The sequence below is a fragment of the Acanthamoeba castellanii genome, assembly GCF_000313135.1.
Source record: "Acanthamoeba castellanii str. Neff unplaced genomic scaffold scf7180000084743, whole genome shotgun sequence".
Taxonomy (NCBI): Eukaryota; Discosea; order Longamoebia; family Acanthamoebidae; genus Acanthamoeba; species Acanthamoeba castellanii.
Genome location: NW_004457410.1, coordinates 108258 through 127630, shown reverse-complemented (window position 1 = coordinate 127630; position 19373 = coordinate 108258). Strand labels below are relative to the sequence as shown.

At 60.1% G+C, this 19373-nt stretch overlaps 6 protein-coding genes across 6 annotated transcripts in view; 3 read left to right on the top strand and 3 right to left on the bottom strand.

Annotated features, from left to right (window-relative positions):
- Positions 1 to 3828, bottom strand: part of ACA1_177750 (DENN (AEX-3) domain containing protein) — a gene marked incomplete at both ends in the record, with an annotated part of 4919 nt that extends 1091 nt beyond the window's left edge. The window contains 12 exons of the mRNA XM_004338121.1: positions 38 to 400; positions 469 to 686; positions 804 to 1089; positions 1212 to 1283; positions 1412 to 1511; positions 1611 to 1689; positions 1789 to 2032; positions 2125 to 2289; positions 2442 to 2557; positions 2689 to 2849; positions 3071 to 3222; positions 3523 to 3828. Coding sequence (XP_004338169.1) covers positions 38 to 400; positions 469 to 686; positions 804 to 1089; positions 1212 to 1283; positions 1412 to 1511; positions 1611 to 1689; positions 1789 to 2032; positions 2125 to 2289; positions 2442 to 2557; positions 2689 to 2849; positions 3071 to 3222; positions 3523 to 3828 — 2262 coding nt within the window. The remainder of the gene's footprint in view (positions 1 to 37; positions 401 to 468; positions 687 to 803; positions 1090 to 1211; positions 1284 to 1411; positions 1512 to 1610; positions 1690 to 1788; positions 2033 to 2124; positions 2290 to 2441; positions 2558 to 2688; positions 2850 to 3070; positions 3223 to 3522) is intronic.
- A 296-nt stretch (positions 3829 to 4124) lies between these two features.
- ACA1_177740 (uncharacterized protein) lies at positions 4125 to 9078 on the bottom strand (the record flags this gene model as incomplete). Its single annotated transcript, XM_004338120.1, has 17 exons — positions 4125 to 4987; positions 5104 to 5665; positions 5795 to 5976; positions 6052 to 6114; positions 6216 to 6298; positions 6444 to 6530; positions 6752 to 6826; positions 6908 to 7204; positions 7321 to 7400; positions 7500 to 7579; positions 7759 to 7812; positions 7928 to 7956; positions 8083 to 8141; positions 8273 to 8489; positions 8578 to 8622; positions 8738 to 8868; positions 9001 to 9078. The coding sequence occupies 17 exons, from the start codon at positions 9076 to 9078 to the stop codon at positions 4125 to 4127; spliced, it is 2985 nt and encodes a 994-aa protein (XP_004338168.1).
- Positions 9079 to 9404: 326 nt separating this feature from the next.
- On the top strand, positions 9405 to 13179 carry ACA1_177730 (protein phosphatase 4 regulatory subunit 1, putative; the record flags this gene model as incomplete). Its single annotated transcript, XM_004338119.1, has 15 exons — positions 9405 to 9411; positions 9760 to 9856; positions 9932 to 10028; positions 10398 to 10481; positions 10554 to 10712; positions 10801 to 10902; positions 11045 to 11257; positions 11347 to 11721; positions 11800 to 11865; positions 11977 to 12047; positions 12186 to 12306; positions 12407 to 12525; positions 12657 to 12753; positions 12852 to 12881; positions 13036 to 13179. 15 exons carry the CDS (start codon positions 9405 to 9407, stop codon positions 13177 to 13179), a joined length of 1782 nt encoding a protein of 593 aa, XP_004338167.1.
- Positions 13180 to 13397: 218 nt separating this feature from the next.
- ACA1_177720 (Poly(ADPribose) polymerase and DNA-Ligase Zn-finger region domain containing protein) lies at positions 13398 to 14587 on the top strand (the record flags this gene model as incomplete). Its single annotated transcript, XM_004338118.1, has 4 exons — positions 13398 to 13547; positions 13615 to 13660; positions 13784 to 13842; positions 13952 to 14587. 4 exons carry the CDS (start codon positions 13398 to 13400, stop codon positions 14585 to 14587), a joined length of 891 nt encoding a protein of 296 aa, XP_004338166.1.
- A 429-nt stretch (positions 14588 to 15016) lies between these two features.
- ACA1_177710 (CDPalcohol phosphatidyltransferase superfamily protein) lies at positions 15017 to 17340 on the top strand (the record flags this gene model as incomplete). Its single annotated transcript, XM_004338117.1, has 11 exons — positions 15017 to 15213; positions 15308 to 15317; positions 15419 to 15550; positions 15658 to 15756; positions 15892 to 15995; positions 16125 to 16219; positions 16320 to 16455; positions 16573 to 16694; positions 16797 to 16864; positions 16944 to 17047; positions 17151 to 17340. The coding sequence occupies 11 exons, from the start codon at positions 15017 to 15019 to the stop codon at positions 17338 to 17340; spliced, it is 1257 nt and encodes a 418-aa protein (XP_004338165.1).
- A 163-nt stretch (positions 17341 to 17503) lies between these two features.
- Positions 17504 to 19170, bottom strand: ACA1_177700 (HRDC domain containing protein; the record flags this gene model as incomplete). The annotated part of the gene is made up of 9 exons (XM_004338116.1): positions 17504 to 17734; positions 17867 to 17981; positions 18047 to 18111; positions 18183 to 18257; positions 18337 to 18435; positions 18517 to 18630; positions 18708 to 18776; positions 18860 to 18978; positions 19071 to 19170. The coding sequence occupies 9 exons, from the start codon at positions 19168 to 19170 to the stop codon at positions 17504 to 17506; spliced, it is 987 nt and encodes a 328-aa protein (XP_004338164.1).
- Between the last annotated feature and the right edge of the window lie 203 nt (positions 19171 to 19373).

Genomic DNA, 19373 nt, shown 5'->3' with positions numbered 1-19373 from the left:
CGTCACGGGGCGCGTCGGGGCCAAAGTAGGCGTGGACGAGGTCGAACGGCACCCGCAGCTCGAACGGCGGGTGGTCGTGCCGCACGATCCGCGCCCGCGCAATCGGCGGCAGGGCCGCGGGCGTCGGGCTGGGCGCCAGCACCGACGTCGGCGTCGGTGCCCCACGTGTCGCGTGTGTTGTCGGCGTCGGCGTGCCACGTGTCGCGTGTGCTGTCGACGTCATCGGCGCCGGTGTCGGTTCGGGAGCGGAGGCGCCGGCGGCGGGAGTGCGAGAGGCCGCTCCGGAGTTGGAGAGAGCGTTCCGGTTGGGCAGCGGCGGGAGGGTCTTCCGCCGTTCGGCGGCCGTCATCGGCTCCTGCTGCTGCTCGGGTCCGCCCTTATTCTCCCAAAAGTCGCGCGCCTATCGGGAAAAATTTAAAAATTTAAAAATTTAAAAGAGAACCAATGGTGGAAGGGATTGAGGGGTACGCTTTGTACGCCGCCGGCGGGGCGGGCCGGTAGAGGGGGCGGTTTGGCGGTGGGGTTGGGCAACGCGGCCGGCGCTCGGCCGACACCGTGGGGCCGGCCCGGCACACCTCCGCCGGAAGTGAGCGCGGCGCCGGGGGCCGGGCCGCGTGTGGCGGCGGTGGTGCCCCGGGGCAGGCCGCTGGTGTGGGAGACGAACGAGGGCGCGCCGATCGCTACGGCTGTGTCGACACACACACACGAGAGAGAACGTGCGAGAAAACGCATGGCCGTGAGAGGAATTCAAAGCTGACGACGCAAAAAAATGAACGGAATGTTGCCTGATGATGGTTGCGTACTGGGCGCCTGGTCGTGGTGGTCGTAGCGATCGTAGCGGGCGCCGCCGCGCTTCTCCTCGCGCATCTTCTCGAGGCGCTTCTCGCCCTCCTCGCGGAGGTCGGCGAGCTTGGCCTTGGCCTCCTCGCTCTTCTGGCTCAGGAACGTGCGCAGCTTCTCCTTCTTGTTCCCGCCGCCGCCGCCGGCACCACCGGCGCCCCCCGACACGCCGCCGCCGAGGCCGCTCTGGGCGCCCAGGTCCTGGTAGGCCTGCACCTCGCGCTCAAACAGCCCCTGCGGCTGCTGTCCCTGTAGCATGTGTGCGCACACGACACACACGACACACACGACCGGAGTGTGGAGAATTGCGCGGAGTGAGTGATACGCATGTGATGTGGTTGAGAGGGGAGAGAAAGGGGAGGAAAGCTTACGCGACTGGCCCAGGCCTCGCGCTCCGAGATGAACTGGGTGAACATCTGCGAGTGGCAGAACACCGACAGAAACTAGGCACACGCACGACCGCACACACACGCAAAGCGACCGGATCCGGTGAGTCCCAAATAATATTTTATTTTATAAATTGTTTTTATATGTTTGTTGGCGGAGGTGTGCCAACAGCTGGGTAAAGTACCTTGCGGACCGACTTCTTGGGGTGGTTGCGGATGAAGGCGCCTCGGTCGAACCGGAACTCAGGCTCGCTGCGCGGCTGGTCCATGCTCGGCACCATGTACCTGGTGGGGCACCCCACGTGGCGAAGAGCGATTGGTGGTGAGTTGGTGAATTGGTGAATTGGTGGTGGTGCGCTGGTGGTGGGCTGAGGCGCAGTGTACCGGCGGTAACCGGCGAGCATGGAGAGGAAGAATTCGCGGAATGCATGCTGGACCACCTTGAACCGGACCTGCTCCGAACCTGCGCGCGTGCGAGAAGCTCCCGTGAATACCAAGAACGAAGAAGAAAAAGAACGAAGAAGAAGAAGAAAAAGAACGAAGATGTGGTGATGGGTGGTACGGTTGTCGGTGTAGAGGGCGTCTTCGATGGTCTGCTTGAGGAGGGTGACGTGCTCGCGGGGCAGGATGGCGGCGTCCTCGATGTTGGCGTTGATCGAGTTGCCATCGAGGTCCACGAACACCACGCTCTCCAGGTGCATCTTCTTGACCAGCGGCAGCTGCGACGACAGCAGCCCCACGATGAACGGCATCGGCGCCTCGCAGTAGTTGATCAGCCCTCGCGGCAGCACCGGCACGAATATGTGCTGCGCACATGACACGACACGCGCACGACACGAGGTTATTTCCTGCGGGTGAGGGGGAGGGGGGGTGAGGGGGTTAGGGAGTGGAGTAGTACCTGCCAGGAGAAGGGGTAGAGGAGGGACGAGGCGGCGTGGGTGGCGTGGGAGAGCTTCTGGATGGAGTGGGAGTGGAAGATGATGCGACGCTCCGACAGGAGGGCCGTGAACAGCAGCAGCACCCGCAGCACCAGGAGCGACGAGAACAGGCTCTTCATCATCCCCTGTGTGTCATGTCACATCGCACACGGCACATCGCACGCACGCACACCACCGCACACGGCACATACGACGCGATCGCGAGTGTTGGCCACATGTGGGTGGCAGTGGCAGTGTGGCGCACGCACACGGCGTGGTGAAAAAGAGAGGTGTGTACGTGGGTGATGGGCAGGGTGCCCTCGTTGTCCATCGGTCGCAGCAGTTCGAGCCGCTCCGATGGAGGCGGGACCAGCAACTCGCTGCAGCTGGCCTTGTAGTCGGCAAACGGTTCGCCTGAGCTCAACAACACGACACGACACACGGCACACACGGCACGCACACGACACGCACACGACACACAGACACGGAATGTTGGAATGAGAACAATGCGCATTGGCACTGGGGGCAGGCTGGCGGTGGCGTACCGGGGGCGGGGAGAGGGGAGGCCAGGAGGGCGGACACGAAGGCGCCAGCGTGCGAGAGGAGGTCGTCCATGGTCGGCGCCTGCGGGAGTGCCGGGTGCCGCTCCAGCGCCAGGGTGCGGTACAGGGCGTCCAGCACCTGCTCCATCGGCCCGAACCACCCGCTGCAATGAAGTAAAAGAAGCAAAGAAACAGAAAAAGAAAAAGAAGAGAGTTGGGCTTAGTCGCGAGCGGTGGGTGGTGGGTGGTGGGTGGTGGGTGGTGGGTGGTGGGTGGTGGGTGGTGGGTGGTGGGTGGTAGGGGTGGTGGGGTGGTGGGGTGGTGGGGTGGTTTTTTTTTGGGTGGTGGGTGGTGGGTGGTGGGTGGTGGGTGGTGGGTGGTGTACTGGTGGGAGAGGAGGCAGAGGCAGGCGGTGTGGGCGCCGGCCTTGGCGGCCTCCTCGACGCCGGGGGAGCGGGGCAGGAGCGGCGGCGTGAAGCGGCGGCAGAACCCGTACTGGCGCTGGCCCTCGGCATCAGTCAACGTAAACGTGAAGTCCTCCCTACTCACCGCCAGTTAGGACATATTTTTACAAACAAATAAATAAATAATAAGAATAATAAGAAATACGTGCTACAATAGAATAAGAAAAAAAATTTCAGTACTCTGCGGCTCACGTTGTCGCGGCATAGAATATAAATTATATTTTAAATAAGTAAAAAATAAGTAAAGAGGGATTTGTTTGGGGGGGGGGTGATACCAATCAGGGTGGGAGGAGGCGACCAGGGAGGAGGCGGAAGAAGAGGAAGAAGAGGCGGAGAGTTCAGGGAAGCAGAATTGAGGCAGGTGCGGGTGCACCGTGGCGTCGCTCGGGAGGCGCCACAGCACCGACGACAGAGCCGTCGCAGATGATGAGGAGGGGCCAGACGGCGCGGGCGAAGAAGATGGCGCCACGCAGAGGATGGCCAGGTCCAGCATGGGACGCGCGCCCTTCGCGGGAGCCGAGGCGGCGGCGGGGGCCGGTGCTGGTTGGGTCGCCCCACGCGACGAAGAAGAAACGCCCGAGAACCCCCTCGCATCAACACCCGCCGCCGCCGCGGTGGTGGGGAGGCGCGGGAGGGGCGCCTGAGGCAGCACCCGGGGTTGGGTGGCCGGCGTCGCCATTTTTTGCTCCTATGTTTTGTTGCGGCGACTTCCTCCTTTCGCTTGTCTTCAGGTGGGTGTTGGTTGCACAAACAAAAAAAAGAAGGAGAAAAGATAAAGGAAATGGCGAATCCTTCGGAATTTCACACTCAATGTGTGTCACACATGCTTGGCCGTGTTTTCATTTGTGTCTTGTAGTAGTTGTAGTTGGACGGTGTCAGCACACCTTGATCTGCCCAACGTAGAATCCAAGCAATCAGAAAACTATGATAAGTTAACTTTCACAGCCAAGAACGTGTATTTCTGCCACTCCTGGATCAGGGCGTCGCATTGCGACTGCCACTGGTGGGCGAAGAAGAGGTGAAGCTGTCCCTGATGGACGACAGGGTGTGGAGGTAGCCATCGATGGTCGAGTACAGCTCTCCTAGCTTGACCTCCTCCGCCCCGCCGGTGCCGTGCCAGAGTCCTTGCTCCCTTCTGCCTTTGTCTCCCACCTCTGCTTCTTCTTCCTCTTCGCCATCTTCTTCTTCTTCTTCTCCTTCGCTGTTTTCGTCATCTCTTGTCGCACTCGCGGCGCTGTTCGTGTCGCCGCCGCGGGGAAGTGGTTGCGCGGGCGTCGGAGGGAAGGGCGAGCGCTGTCGCGTCCGCTTGTCGACATGGGTGGGCGTAGCCACGACGCCCGTCGTCTCCTTCCGCTTCGTCCCAACACCACCGCCGCCGCCTCCGCCTCTTTGGTCCAGGCCGCGCGCTGCTCGCAGGTGCAGGCCGGCCATCATCTCCTCCACACGTCGCGGCGTCGCCGCTTCCTCGTCGTCGTTGTCGTCGTCGTAGTCATGATCGACGTGGCCCCGACGTCGCCTCGCGCGCTCCTGCATCCGCGTCATCACGCTCACGCTTTCGTCGTCGGTGGTCACGTCCACTTCCACGCCTTGGTCCGCGTTGTCGCCGCCCCGCTGGCCCTCATCGCCATCGTCATCGTCACTGTCGCCGTGGCCGTGGCCGTCGTCATTGTTGTCAGCGTCGTCGCGGCCATGTGACGGTTCCTCGGCCACCGCGCCGTCGAGCGCGGCCAGGTTGCGGTTGAACGCGGCCATGTCCTCCGCCTGCTTGGCCACCAGGCTCCGGAAATCGGCGTACACGCCCTCCCTGGCACGATGGGCAGCCAGCTCGCGCTCCGCATCTGATATATAGGCATACGACCCGTCGCACATGTAACAACGGAACGGCTGATATATCAGCAGTTGCCTGGTATCGACAGTTACATCTCAACGTTGCAGGGGAAAAACGGGTGGTTACCGAGGAGACGCGCCTGGAGGGAGGCGACGGTGTGCTGTTGCTGGGCGTGCTGCTGGTGGTAGGCCTCGACGACGCGCTGAAGGCCGTCGATCCGCTCGCGCGCCTGGGCGCTCACCGCCCGCAGCTTGTCCTGCAGGGCGCGCGACGTCGCGTTGCCGGCCTCGAGTGCCCGCCGCAGCTGCTCCTCCCGCTCCCGCATGCGCTGCCCCGATGCCTCGGCCGCCGCGGCCTCGCGCGTTAGCCGCTCGCGCTCCCTCTCCCACAGCTGCTCCCTCGTCTTGTGGAGGGCCACCTGCTTCCGCAGCCGCCGCAGCTCCTTCTCGCGGCTCTCCTCCCTGTCGCCAACCTGTTTGTCGCTGCCGCCGGCGTTGTGGCTGTTGCCAAGGGCGACGTCGCCCGGCTTCGCCGGCGATTTACTGGCGACGCCATTGGCGGCCTTGGTGGACGGCGGCGCGTCGGGGCTGCGGGCGGGCGACATGCGGATGGGGCTCACCTGGATCGACGACAGGCTCACCGCTTCGTCCCGCCTCGAGCCGCTCGACGACACCAATTGGAACGCCCACTGCCGCACGACACGCAACACGACACACGACACACGCGCACACGACACGACACGCACAGAGAAAGCGTGTGTGAATTCAGGCCACGTGGCGCGTGGTGACGGGAGGAGAGAGGGGGGAGGGGAGCGTACGGCGTTGAAGGGGAGGGAGTAGGGGATGGGCTCGGTGAGGGCGACCATGTGGAGGAGGCCGGCGCCCTGCTGCGGGGTGGCCGTGAGGGCGCGCTTCAGGAGGTGCGTGAGCGTCGACGACCGCCACCCGAGCGCACCCGCCGCCGCCGCCGAGCCGGCACCCCCGCGCCCCTTCAGCGTGTCTGCAGTCCCCCCCCAATCGCTGACGTCAGCAGCGCCTGGTGCGGTGGTTGATGATTATTATTATTATTGCGCACCTATCATGAGGCTGAGGTTCATGAGCGCTCGCTTAACCGCGCTCTCCTCCTTGGTTAGTTGATCTGCGTCATCGCACACGCACATATGTACACACGCATAGCGGATGATAGTGTGAATTGCGTGCCGCGCGGACAGACAAGAATGGGGTGGGAAGAGAGTGTACCGGAGCGCTTCATGGCGTCGAAGGGGGCCAGAAGGACCAGCTCGAACATGCCGCCCGCCTTCTCGTCCCTCGCCGACGCCGACCTGCGGGCTCACGCGGGTCACGCCTAGCACCACGAAACGCGCGCAGGCACACACGCACGCACGCATGCACACACACACACACACACACACACACACACACACACACACCACACAACACACGAGAGAGAGAGAGAGAGAGCGGTACCTCTGCTTGGCGAGGGAGTAGCCGCGCGGCGTCCACATCGGGGAGGCCAGCGTTGACTTGGGCCGCTCCCCACCGAACCCCGGAAAACTGTAACCCCCCCATCCCCAACCAATCAAATCAGTTGCTTACACCACAGCTCACGTGGCGCGCGCGCACACATACACGCACACACACACACACACACACACGACACACACGACACACACGACACATACACACGGCGCACACGACACGCACGACACACACGACACATACACACGGCGCACACGACACGCACGGGGCGGGGGGGGAGGAGAGAAGAGGGTAACCTGCTGAGGGTGGGCGTGTAGAGTCCGGTGTCCTGGGGCGGGTGAATGGGCGACAGCAGCATCGACGGCTCCATCCTACGCACCCCCCCCAAAAACCCCCCCCCGTGTTGGCTGGCGCGGAGTCAAGCAGAGGTGTGAGAGAGAGGGAGTAGGCACTCGCGATAGCGCTCGAAGAGGCTCCGGTTGGGCGTTCGTTCGGCGGTGCGGGTGGGCGACACGAGACGCGGCGGCGACGAATTGAGCGTCGCGGCCGCGGCTGCCGACGAGGAGCCGGCGGCGGGGTTGCGCGGCGGCGTGCGGAGGAAGGAGGGCGAAGAGGGCGCGCTCGTCCCGCTCCCGATGATAGCTCCGCCGCCGCCGCCGCCGCCGCCACCAGCAGCCGCAAGGGGCGCCGGGGCCTCGGGCCGCAGGAGCAGCCTGAAGAACAGGTGCGACTTGAGCTTGCCCCCGCGCCTGCCCGCCAATCACGTCCACGCACGAAACGTCAGCGCGAGCCTTTTGTGAAAACAAAAAGGAAAGCGAAGAAGAACGAAGAACGAAAAAGAACGAAGAAGGGGAGCGAGGATAACTTTGCCGAGGAGTTCTGGAGGCACAGGGTGAGGAGGCGCCAAAAGGCCTCGAGCGACGTTACCCGGTGTGTAGGCAGGCCCTGGACACGACCAATCACACCCCATGCGCGCAGCTGTGTGAGAGTGCAGCCCCCGTGATGCGAAAAAAGACGGGGAAGGAGTGGATGGGGAGGGCGCACCTCGACGATGACATCCCCATCGCTCTTTTCGAACGTGTTGAGCTGCCGCCCCGAATACAACTCCCGCACCGCGTCATTGACTGATGGCATCACGAGTGTCACGCACCACGCACCGCCACACGCACACACGCACACACGCACACGAGGGCGGAAAGGCATTGAGGGGGCGCAAGGCTGAGATGAGCGAGCACCGAACTGAGGAGCGCAGCCGTAAAATAAAAAGGGGGCGCGCGGGCAAGGAGGGCATTGGTTGGTGTACCGATCTCGAAGGCCGCCAGGTACACACTGGCCGCAAAATCCACCTTCAGCAGTCCTACCCCGTGCGAGAAGCAGAAAAAGAAATGAGCGACGATGGAACGTCAGAGAAAGTGTGGGTTGTGTGTTGTGTGTGTCGTGTGCGGTGTGTAGTGTGTGTGTCGTGTGTGTACCGGAGCACACATCGCTTAAGATCCCAGAACTGGACTCACCGTGGAACGAACAAAATAATAATAAAAATAATAAAATAAAAAGGCCGGAAGATGTGGAGAGGCGGTTAGGTCCAAGCGAAGAGGAGGAGCAATGAGGGCGGCGAGCAGGGCCGTACAAAGCGGGGAGGTAGCACGCCTCTCGCTCCCCGTCCTCTCCGGACTGATAAGCCCCCTCCTGCGCACACGCGCACAGCACGACACACGCGCACACCACACGTGCGTAATGTTAGTTCGTTACCAGATGCCGCAAGTCGCTGACGCTTAGTCAGCGGCAGCAGCAGCAGCAGCAGGGAAGGGGGGCAGTACGGCGAAGAGGGGTCCCAGGCCCCAGTTGAGGAGCGGCTGAGAGGCGCTGCCCAGGCACACCATGGTCCAATCGCGCAGGTACGCGGTGCCGTCGTCCGCTTCCCCTTCTTCGTTGTGTTCCGCGTGAAGGTGGCGGTGGTGGTGATCGTCCCCGTGACCAGCGCCGCCGGTTGCCAGGCCCATCGCCGCCAGGCCCTCGCTCAGGATCCGCTTTTTCCTGTTGACCAGCCCATGTATCATGAGCCTATGGGCACCACACACACACGCGCGCACACAGTACACGGGCGCCAAGGAGGTGGACGTACGTGGCATCGCTGTGCGGCTTGGATGTGACGAAGTCAAACTCGAACCTGGGTAGCGCCAGCAGCGAGATCATGTAATATTTGTTGTTAGAGTAGTTGTTGTAGGTTGCGGGCCACGGAAGTGAGAGCGAGCAAGAGAGGAACGACGGGCGGGAGGGCCAACGTGCGCTGATCGAAGGCGGTGTGGAGGCCCACGATGCGACCGCTCGGGTCGGCGGTGATCTCGCGCTGGCCGGTGCGTGCTTCTTCCGCTGTGAGGCGGGAGAAGTCCAACAGGGCCGCAGTGCGCACCGCCTGTGTGGTTCATTCCCATAGGGTGTTAGTATTCTTCTATTTTTTTATTTATAAAAAATAAATAAAAATAAAAATAAAAATACAATGATTGCGCAGCAGAAACCACGAGATTAATGGGCCGGAAGAGGAGACCTTGGTGGAGCCAGGGTCAGCGTTTTGAAGGAACGACGCGAAGGCGAGACTATCCCGCCCCCCTGGTGACACGTCCATGTTCCTGCCGTGCGCTGGTGCCGCGAGAAGGCCACAAGTTAAAAAAAATTGCTGAAACGGAAACACTTTACGAAAGGAGCATTCAAAAGAAGGGGGGACGAGAGAGGCAAGGCATCGGCACAGATCAACGAATTAAAGCACGTTGGGGCGTCGTTGATCGTGAACGCATTTCTCATCGTCTTTCTCCAACAACGCGCTGCTCCTGTCTGCGAGACATCGAGGAGTAAAAACGCCATAAACGAGGCCCCGATTACGCCCGACGATTTTGACGTGGTGAGCGGTGGATGCTTCAACTCAGCCAATTAGTGTCTAAAGTCAAGGACAGCATGACGGGTTCGTTGCCCCCTCCACAATTTTGGCAATTTTTTTAATACTTCCTCTAGATTTTGTAGCATGGCTTCGTCATATTCATGAAAGGCATTTTTCTTCATTCAAGATATCGCAGATATGCTCTCAAGTTTGAGCTTCAAGGGGGAAGATGATGATGGTACCGCCCCCTCCTCCAGTAATACTCCTTTTTTTTTGAATTCCTCTTGCGAGACGGTCATGCCTCTACGTCTTCTTTCATCTCTCTCTTTCTCTCTTGTTTCTCTACGTTCGCGCGCATTTGTTGGGGTGCTCTGTGCTGCTGCGGGTACACACTTGCCTCAATGATCGGTACCTCGTTGTTGTGGGTGGCAGCGTCGGGGAACCAGGAGGAGGACCTCGAGATCGATGACACCCTCGGCGCGCTGGAGAAGATCAGGCGATACATCAACAGCGACCTCATCCTCCACCGGTACCCTTGCCTTGTGCTCCCCCATTCTCTTTTACTCTCTCACGCACACGCACACGCACCACCGCACACACGTAGGCTGTACCTGGTGCGCGAGCTGTCAGAGTACGCGAAGGAGGTGGGTTATGAGGACACCGTCTCGCAGCTGCTCCCCTACCTCAAAGAAATCCAACGCGTACGCACTCACTCATCATCTGGCCATCCACTCTCTGTCTCTTTCGCTCTTTGCCTCCCATCTCTCCCCCCCTCCTCTCTCTTTCGCTTTTCGCCGGAGAGACTGCTGGCCGCTTGAACTAACATGTCTCGAATTCCGTTGTTCGTCTGTTTTGCCCATGTGGCTGCAACAGGACGTGGAGCCGGTGATTCGGCAGGCGCTGGTCGAGCAGATCCCGCACATCGCCGCTTATTTATTCCAGGCACGCACCGTCTCTTCCTAAGCCACCGGCACCGCGACACTCTTCTCGGCGAGAGCGCCCATGCCATGGATGTTACTAACCCAAAGCACTGTATAAAATCACAATGTGTGTGTGTGTGTGTCACATAGGAGGGGAAGGAGGCCGCTCTCGACACGGTCGTGCAGGCGCTCCTGCCCATCGTCGCCCACTTTACCCGAGATGTCAACTCGCAGGTGTGTGTGGCCGCGTGCGTGGGTGCCCGTGGAGCACGAAGAGCTCATCGTGCCGTGGTTGTGGGCGTACAGGTGCGGCTGTCGTCAACCGAGTCGGTGGTGAGCATTGCGAGCGCCCTGGCGAAGCCACCGCTGGGCGGGCCTCAGCTGCTGTCGGAGCACATCTTCCCGATCATCACCACCCTCGGCAAGGACACCACCCAGGAGGAGTACCGCGTGGAGGCCGCGCAGGTGCGCATCGTTCCCATTCCTGAAATGCCAGACCTTGTATGAAATTCCGCGACTCACAGTTGTCCGCCACCGCCGTCACGGCCACCAGCTGGTGCACCACTTGGCGCCGATCATGGGACCCGAGCTGTGCGTCGAGTTTGCGCTGCCGCTCCTGCTCAAGCTCTCGGAAGACACTTTCCGCGTTCGTAAGGTAACAAGTGCAGCTGCACAGCGTTCCTCCTCTGGTTGCTCATCGGCTATGTGTGTTGTGTGCGGTTGTGTGCGGTTGTGTGTGTGTCGTGTGTCGTGTTGTGTGTGTGTGTGTGTGTGTGTGTGTGTCGTGTGCACAACAGGCTGTGGCGGGGAGGATAGGGAACATAGCGCAGGCGGTGCCGAAGGAGGTGATCTCGCGGGAGCTCGTGCCCCTGTTCGTGAAGATGGCCGACGACGAGATCTGGGGCGTGCGTAAGGCCTGCGCCGAGAGCCTCGTCGCCCTCTCCGAGTCCATCACCGCAGAGGAGCGCGCCTCCAAACTCATCCCCATCTTCGAGAAGCTCGTCGACGACGTACGCCAGCACTCACCGCGCGACACGACACGACACGGCACGACACGCACGACAACACGACACTAAAAACACACATGACACACGCGCAGACGTCGCGATGGGTGAGGAGCGCGGCGTTCCAGAATCTGGGCCGCTTCATCGCGACCTTCGAGGGCCGCGCGGTCACGCCGGAGCTGCTGCAGCTCTACAACGGCATGGTGGCCCCGACGGCCGCCACCAAGTACGGCGACGCCGAGATCGTGAACTACTGCGCGTTCGACTTTCCGGCGGTGATCTACACGATCGGGCGCGATCGGTGGGGCGAGGTGAAGGCCACCTACGAGGCCCTGGTCAAGGACCTCCAGTGGAAGGTGCGGCGACCGCTGGCCCACGCCCTCCACGAGGTGGCCGCCATCCTCGGCCAGGAGCTCACCGAGAAGGACCTCTGCCCCTTCTTCGAGCTCTTCATGAAGGACCTGGACGAGGTGCTTTTTCTTTAACCAGACACACACGACACACACACGACACTGCCAGCTGACGAGCAGCGGTGGTACTGGGTACAGGTCAAGGTGGGCGTGGTGAAGCACATCAGCGAGTTTCTGTCTGTCCTGTCGGAGGCCTCGCGAGAGGTGCCACACTTCACTCACGCTCAAGCACACCGACGTTTTGGGAGCTAACCACAACACATCGATGTTCTCCACGCGTTCTCTCTCTTCCTCTCTCTCTCTCACTCTTCCCAGAAATACCTGCCGCTCGTGTGCGACATCACCAACGAGACGTCCAACTGGCGATTTCGGAAGCTCATGGCCAGGTTCGTTGCAACGCTCTCGTTCACCACGCGCGTGCGCGTGCGTGTGTGCGTGTGCGTGTGCGGTGGTGCATTCATGAATGTGCTGCTAACGGCCAGTGGCACTCCCCAACTCACTACGCGCACCACCTGCAACAACAGACAATTGGGGAAGCTGAGTGCGCTGTACAGCGCGCCGGTGGTGAACAAGCACCTGGTGCCCATCTCGCTTCAGCTGTGCCAGGACGCCGTCTCCGGCGTGCGCAAGGCCGCCTACATGTCGGTACGTTACGTTGCCCTATGCAACCACCCCCCTGACCCTGTACCGACACTCACCACCTTTCACACCGTGGCCGCTGCGCGCGGGGGGGGGTACATGTCAGGTGGGTCCGTTGATGCGGCGCGTGGCCGAAGGCGATCAGCGGATGCGCGACGAGTACGTGGAGCAGATCGTGGCGTTCGCCTCGACTTTCCCCGACACCTCCTACCTCGACCGCCAAATGTACGTCTGCGTCTTCTCGCTCTCGTTTTCTTCGTAGTAACTATCTCAACGTCGTAGATGACTTCTAACCGGTCGCGTGTGTGTGTGTGGCGCTGGGAAATGGTGCGGTGTGGTATGGTGTGGTATGCCAGGTATGTCAATATTTGCGGTGCCATCGTGGACGACGTGAGTCCCGAGTATTTTGTGGAGACCTTCCTCCCCCACCTCTTTGCACTCGCCATCGACAAGGTACCCACCAGCACCCTGCACTTCTTTCTTTCCGTCTTTCTTTCATCGGGCGTGCGTGCTGTGACGTGCTGACCGCGTTTTTGCTCCTTGCCTGCCAGGTGCCCAACGTGAGGGTGGCCGTGTCGCAGGTGGTCGCGAAGCTGTATTCTAAGGGTACTCCCCCTCTTTTCTCGGTGTCTGCTGCGACACCATTGGCCCGTGTGCGTGGGGGGTGGCCTTTTCACGCGCGCTGCCTGTGTGCGTGTGTCGTGTGTGTCGTGTGTAATATCAGATGCCTACAAGGGGCGGAAGGACGTGGGGGACATGCTGGCCAAGCTGACCCAGGATCGGGACCGGGACGTGCGGTACTACGCCACCAGCGCCATCCACGCCGAGCAGCCCCAGGCGCAGAAGCTCGAGGAAGAAGGCGCCGTCCCGCAGCCGTGAATCGGAAAATCGGCCAATTTAATTAATTAAGCAAAAATTGATTCGAGGAAAAGAACTATGGGCCAAACAAAAACAAAAAAAGCGCGGCAGCCATCCACAAATCGAACCCAAGATCGAAGGGTAGTAGGGAAACAGTTGAACAGATCGGGAGCGAAGAGATGGCCAGGACGAAGCAAACCGCGCGTAAGTCAACAGGAGGAAAAGCGCCACGCAAGCCTATGGACGCCTCGCGAGTCGCCTTTGGGACGCCCTCGTGGGGGACTGCGCAGCCTGTTTTACAGCTACCGTCCGCTGCTACTGTCCCGAGCCGGGGTGGAGGCGGCGACTTCCCGTGCTGCGTCGAGTACGCCAAGAGTGCTCGTTCTCAGGTACTGTCTCTGAACTCTTCCAAATTGCTTTTACGCAATGCTCAAGGCCATCTTTTTCATCATCTAGTGCAAGGCTTGCTCGCGACAGATTCCCAACGGAGCCGTTCGCATCGGTGCCTATATCCCGCCCCGCCCTTCCTCTTTCCTCTTCCTCTATATCCATCAACAATGTGCCTTCTACTCGACTTCTTTATTGATTATTTTTTCTGATAATTTTGCATTTTATTTTTCTGCAGGCCAGCAGTACGACCGGGACCACAGCGGCTACCTCTGGTACCACGTCGACTGCTTCCCGGTTCGTGCCCACTCACCACGTCTGTTTCTACACATGCCCCCGTTGCGTCTGGCTCTGTGTTGCTGCGGGTGACGACTCACATAGTTGGCCGGTACACGCATGCGTAAAGAACTTCCCTCGCGATGGGAGCACCACGGCCGAATCGTTCCTGTTCGGGTTCGAGAAGCTGGCGCCCAAGGCCCAGGCCCTCGTGCAGAACGCCTTCGAGGGCCGCACCGCCCCGGCCAAGCGGGGAGCCATCTCTGACGATGACGACGACGACGAATACGACAACAGCCCGCAGGAATCGGAAGGGGACTCTGAAGAGGAAGTCGACGAAGAAGAACAAGAGACGTCCCGGCCCGCTCTCCAGGTGCCACATCAACCACACCAGCTCCAGCAGCAGTTCCTTCAGCAGCAGATCCTTCAGCAGCAACTCGTTCAGCAGCAGCAACTCCTCCAACAGCAACACCTCCAGCAGCAACTCCTCCAGCAGCAGCAGTTCCAGCAGGCCAAGTTCAGCAGCCCGACTCCGTGGTATCTCCAACAGGCAGCGGCCCAGCCTTCAACGAAGACGACGACGGAGGCGGTGGCGGGTCTGGCCGAGGCTGTGTCTGCGGCCGGGCTGGCCCGGGGCTTCTTTGGGCAGCCGCCGCAGGAGGCCCACCGAGCGCTGCGTGCGGCCGTCGAGGCCTTTGAGATCAGCGCCGATGTCGACGAGCTCGCCGACACCCTGACCCTCATCCACCGCCACTTTGCCCTGTGATTGTTGGGTTCGGTGAGCTGAACGAAAGAGGAGTGGAGCTGGCCCAGGCGCAGTCTTGATCGTAGATTAATTAACAAAGATGGAAAGGAAGAAATGCAATTTCTTTTCAATTCTCCGGAGTTCTGTGGGAGTAAAGAGCTGACGCGAACAACAGTCCTGTGCTTTGGCTTCCATCCTTCATTCTTAGCAACACAAGGTGGGTACCCACCTTCACGAAGATTTCAGTGATCTTTGTGACCACTTTGTTCATCGATATCGACGCGAAGCTTGACGCTAAAATTCCAATGAGTTGATTTTCAATTTCTTCTCACCCTCCTCCCCACCTTCATGCTTGCTTCCCTCCTTTTCATAAATTATAAATGTTTAACATTTATTAATTAATGAATGATTGATTGATCTAATGTTTGTTGGCGCCAAGCAAGCATCGTAATGTCGACACAGAAGGTGAAGAAGACCAAGAGGAGCTCGCGCGGCGGCAAGTCCTCGTCGACCTACCTGAGCGCCGAGGGTCTGCACAACCTCAAGTACTACCGCTACTCGGGCACCGACAAGTCCCTCCTCGCCAACCTCTTCCTCAAGCGCCACTGGGACTGGTGCACCGTCACCTTCTTCCCCATCTGGATGGCGTACGCTCATCTTCTTCATCTTCCTTCTTCCTTCTTCTGCTTTCTCAATTCCTCGTTGTGTGTGTGCGTGTGTGTGTGTGTGTCGTATGCGCAGGCCCAACCTGGTACGTGCGGCGACACTGGTTCTGTGTGCGGGGTCGCGTGCGTTCGTCTTAACACCGCGCACGCGCACGCGCACACGCACACGCACACATGACGTACGTAGATTACGCTGTGCGGGCTGATCTGCATCGTGGCCAACATGATCTCGCTGCTCTACTACTGCCCCAACACCGTAGGCTGCGTGGCGCCCTCCTGGGTCTACGCCCTCGCCGCCCTCGGCGTCTACGCCTACCAAGTAACTCCAGCCCCGCCCCCGTGTGCCTGTCGTGTCGTGCGTTTCGTGCTATCAGGCGTGTGCGGTGGTGCTCACTCGCGCGCGCGCAACACACACCGCACACACAGATCTTCGACAACATCGACGGCCGACAGGCTCGACGGACCGGCACGTCGTCCCCGCTCGGCGAGCTCTTCGACCACGGCTGCGACTCGCTCTTCGTGCCCGTACGCTTGCACCCCCCCTCAACATAATTTGTTGCACTCTGATTTCTCATTTCATTTCAAATTTTTTTGTTTTTTGTTTTGTTTTGTTTTGTTTTGTTTTGTTTTGTTTTGTTTTGTTTTGTTTTGTTTTTGCAGTTCGCCGGCGTGTTGATGTTCAACGCCATGCACCTGGGCCCGTGGACCGCGTGGGCCGGCTTCTGGGCCACGGCCATGCCTTTCTTCATGGCCCACTGGGAAGAGTACGAAATTCACCTTTGGTCTCTCCTATATACCTGTCGTGCTGTGTGTGTGTGTATATATGTGTGTTGTGTGTGTGTCGTGCGGTATTGATGGGTGTTTGGGTTTTTGCTGGTACCTACGTACGGTAGGTATCACACGGGAGAGCTGATTTTGGGCGTGCTGGCCAACCCGACCGAGGGCCAGTTCGTGATGTGCGCGCTCCTCCTCACCGCCGCCATCAAGGGTACCCCCTCACCTCGCTTCATCGCACACACCACACGCACGCACACACACACGCACACACACGCACTCACTCGCACAACTTGGGGGGCTTTGACGCGCAGGACCGGCGATGTGGAGCACGTCGTGGAAGACGGCGCTGGGCGTGGAGAGCCTGGCGGCCGACCTCCCCGACCTCTCCGTCACCAACGCCATTTTGGGCCTCCTCTTCATCGGTGGCTTCACCATGGCCTTCGTCAAGTACGTTCGCAGCAACGACACACACACACACACACACACACGACACACCACACACGCAACACACACACATCGCACACACCGCTTACTGGCGCGTGCGTGGCCCATGTGATTGTGCAGCACGGTGGTAGTACTGCGTAACGTGAAGAAGCACAAGTCCAACCTCCTGCGTTCGCTGCTGCTCCTCTTCCCGCTCGCCGCTTCGGGCCTGTCCTCCACCGCCTGGTTCCACCTCTCCAAGAGTACGCCCCTTCCTTTCATGCGATAGAAACGATCAAGTCAATAACATCATCGGTGGGTATACTCATTATATATACAATATATATAATTCTTGAATATTGCAGTCAACCTGCTGCAGAACTACACGACGGCCGCCATCTTCTTCGCTGGCCTCCAGTTCTCCTACATTCTCGTACGGCGACCTCTTTACCTTTTCGTTTGGCGTTCGCTCATCGTTGGTTAATTATTCTTCTTCGTGGCGCGCCCGCCAGAACCGCATGCTGATCGCGCGCATCACCCGCACGGAGTACAACGTGTGGAACCCCGTCCCGCTTCTCCCCATCGTCGGTCCTCTCTTCTGCACCTTCCTCTCCAAGTACACCCGCCTCTCCCTCGTGTGTGTTGTGTATATGTGTGTGTGTGACACCGCACGCGCACGCCAACCGGCACCTCTGACTGGGGGGGGGGCATGTTGACAGCAACGGGCTGGTGAGCGAGCTGCAGCTGTTCTACGGGGTGCTGGGCGTGACGGCGCTGATCTATGTCCACTTCGTGTGCGACGTGGTGGGCCACCTGGCCGACCACCTGGGCATCAGCTGCTTCACCATCCCCTACCCCAAGCGCAAGTCCGTCATCGCCGCCGTCGCCGCCGCCAAGAAGGCCGACTAGTCGTCGTCTTCCTGCACGACGCCGTCTTCTCTTCACAAACAAACACGCAACTAATTGGGACCAACAAAGAGCTGTCCGTGTTGACGGTGCGAGACAATGGCTTGGGGGTGTGTGTGTGTCTGTACATGACTGGGTGCCAGCGCACCACGAGGTGCGAGCATCGTCAAGCACCGCGTCCGCCCTTGTAGCGGAAGGCGTTGAGCGGGGAGCCTCGCTGGGCAGCTTGCTGCTGCTTGGCCAGCGGCACCGGCACCAGAGGCCGAATGCCGCGCCCGGCTGCTCCACCGCCCATGCCGCCGCGAACCGCCGGTCCGCCTCGACCTACAGCGTTCGTCAGGAACGGAGCTGACCCGACGCCACGACCCGCCGCCGCTGCGCCTCGGCCTCGTGCCGCCTGCACCGCAGAAGAAGAGTCAATAAGGCAGGCCTGCAGACGCAAAGCAAAAGCAAAGCAAGGGCAGGAGGAGGCGAAGCGAACCCTGCCGAAGACGGCCGGCGCAGGGGTGGGTGCGGGCGTCGGGCGTACGCGCTTGGCGGCTTGAGTGGTGGGCGCGGGAGCGGCCCGCTTGGTGCCAACCGCAGGCGGAGGATTGAAGTCGTCGTCGCTTCCGTCATCGTCCTGATCGCCTCCTTGCGCTCGCCTGCGTGAGAGCTATCTGTGAGCAAACCACTAGACATGATGGTGGCAGGTGGCCCAATTACATACTTTCGCTTTGTGACCCAGGAGCCAACGCTGCCCACGGGCTTCATCTGAGGGTACTGGGCGAGGAACTGGTGATCGCAGCACCGGATTAGCAACCAATCATTATTGCTTGTGTAGTGCGGCGAGGTGGTGTGCGTACCGTCTTGACCAGCTCGATGACGCGCGGGCCATACTTCTTGACCTTCTCTTGGCCCATACCGACGGCTTGGAATTCCTGTCGTTACACAACCACACATGGTGAGTGGGCTGGTTTGTGCGTGCGTGCTTGCGTCGTCTCAGGGATGGTTGCTTACCTTGAGAGTCGTGGGAAGCGCGTCAGCGATGTTGCGCATCTCGGTTTGAGTGAACACCATGTAGGGCATGAGGTTGACCTGGTTCGCCTCGGACACAAGCTGTTTGATCACAGGCAGACGACAAACGTTTAGCGGTATAATAGAGGAGGGGGGTAGTGCGGCCCGTCTGTAGACGCGTACCTGCTGTCGGAGCATAAAGATCTCTTCGTTGAGTAGGTCGCGTGGATCGATTTGGCCGGCGGCGGTGCGCACTGCCTTGGTTTGCTTGGGCGCCTCGACTCTCTTGACGGCCTTCTGCTCCGCGCCATGACATTTCATCAGACGAGATGCTGCAACCACAGCACAGACGGCACAAGCAGACAAGCACGAACCTTCTTGCCAACGACGAACGACAACTCAATCTTTTGGCCTCTCTCGACTCGTTCGGCATTCGGTCCGATCTGTGGAGGCGTGGAGAGAGAGTGAGCTGTTAGTGGCTGTTGTGGAATGCGGTCTTTTCCACCGCGAAGTGACGCGGGCGTACCTGCATGTAGGCGATGACCGTTCCATACGGCTGCTGCACTTCGAACTGCTCCTTCAGAATGCTTTCGATGACCATGTAATGCAGAATACGCTCGATGTCCTGGATGGTGAGATCGCCTCCTGCGTAGCGCGCGAGGGAGAAGGTAGGTAAGGCGCCCGCAAATAGCCAACTCTGAAGAGTCTCCAGCACACTCTTCGTACTCACTTCGTACCTTCTCCCTTCCCGGGCACGTTGGCGTGTCCAGAGCGCTTGAGCTTGGCGGTGAACTTGGCGTCCTTGGCACCGCGCAGGAGATCCCTCACGTACACCATGGTGTGTCCTGAGCCAATCGCTCGCACGATCCTTTTACGATGAGAGGAGCATAGACAAGGAACGTAAGTTAATCACTTGTGGTGGTTGCAGATACACACAGCGATCGGAGATAACTGACCTGATGACCGCCTGAACGTATTTGGTCACGTCCCTCTTGATCACCTGGGCGTTGGCCGCATCGCGGCAGTTGTCGCACGTCTCG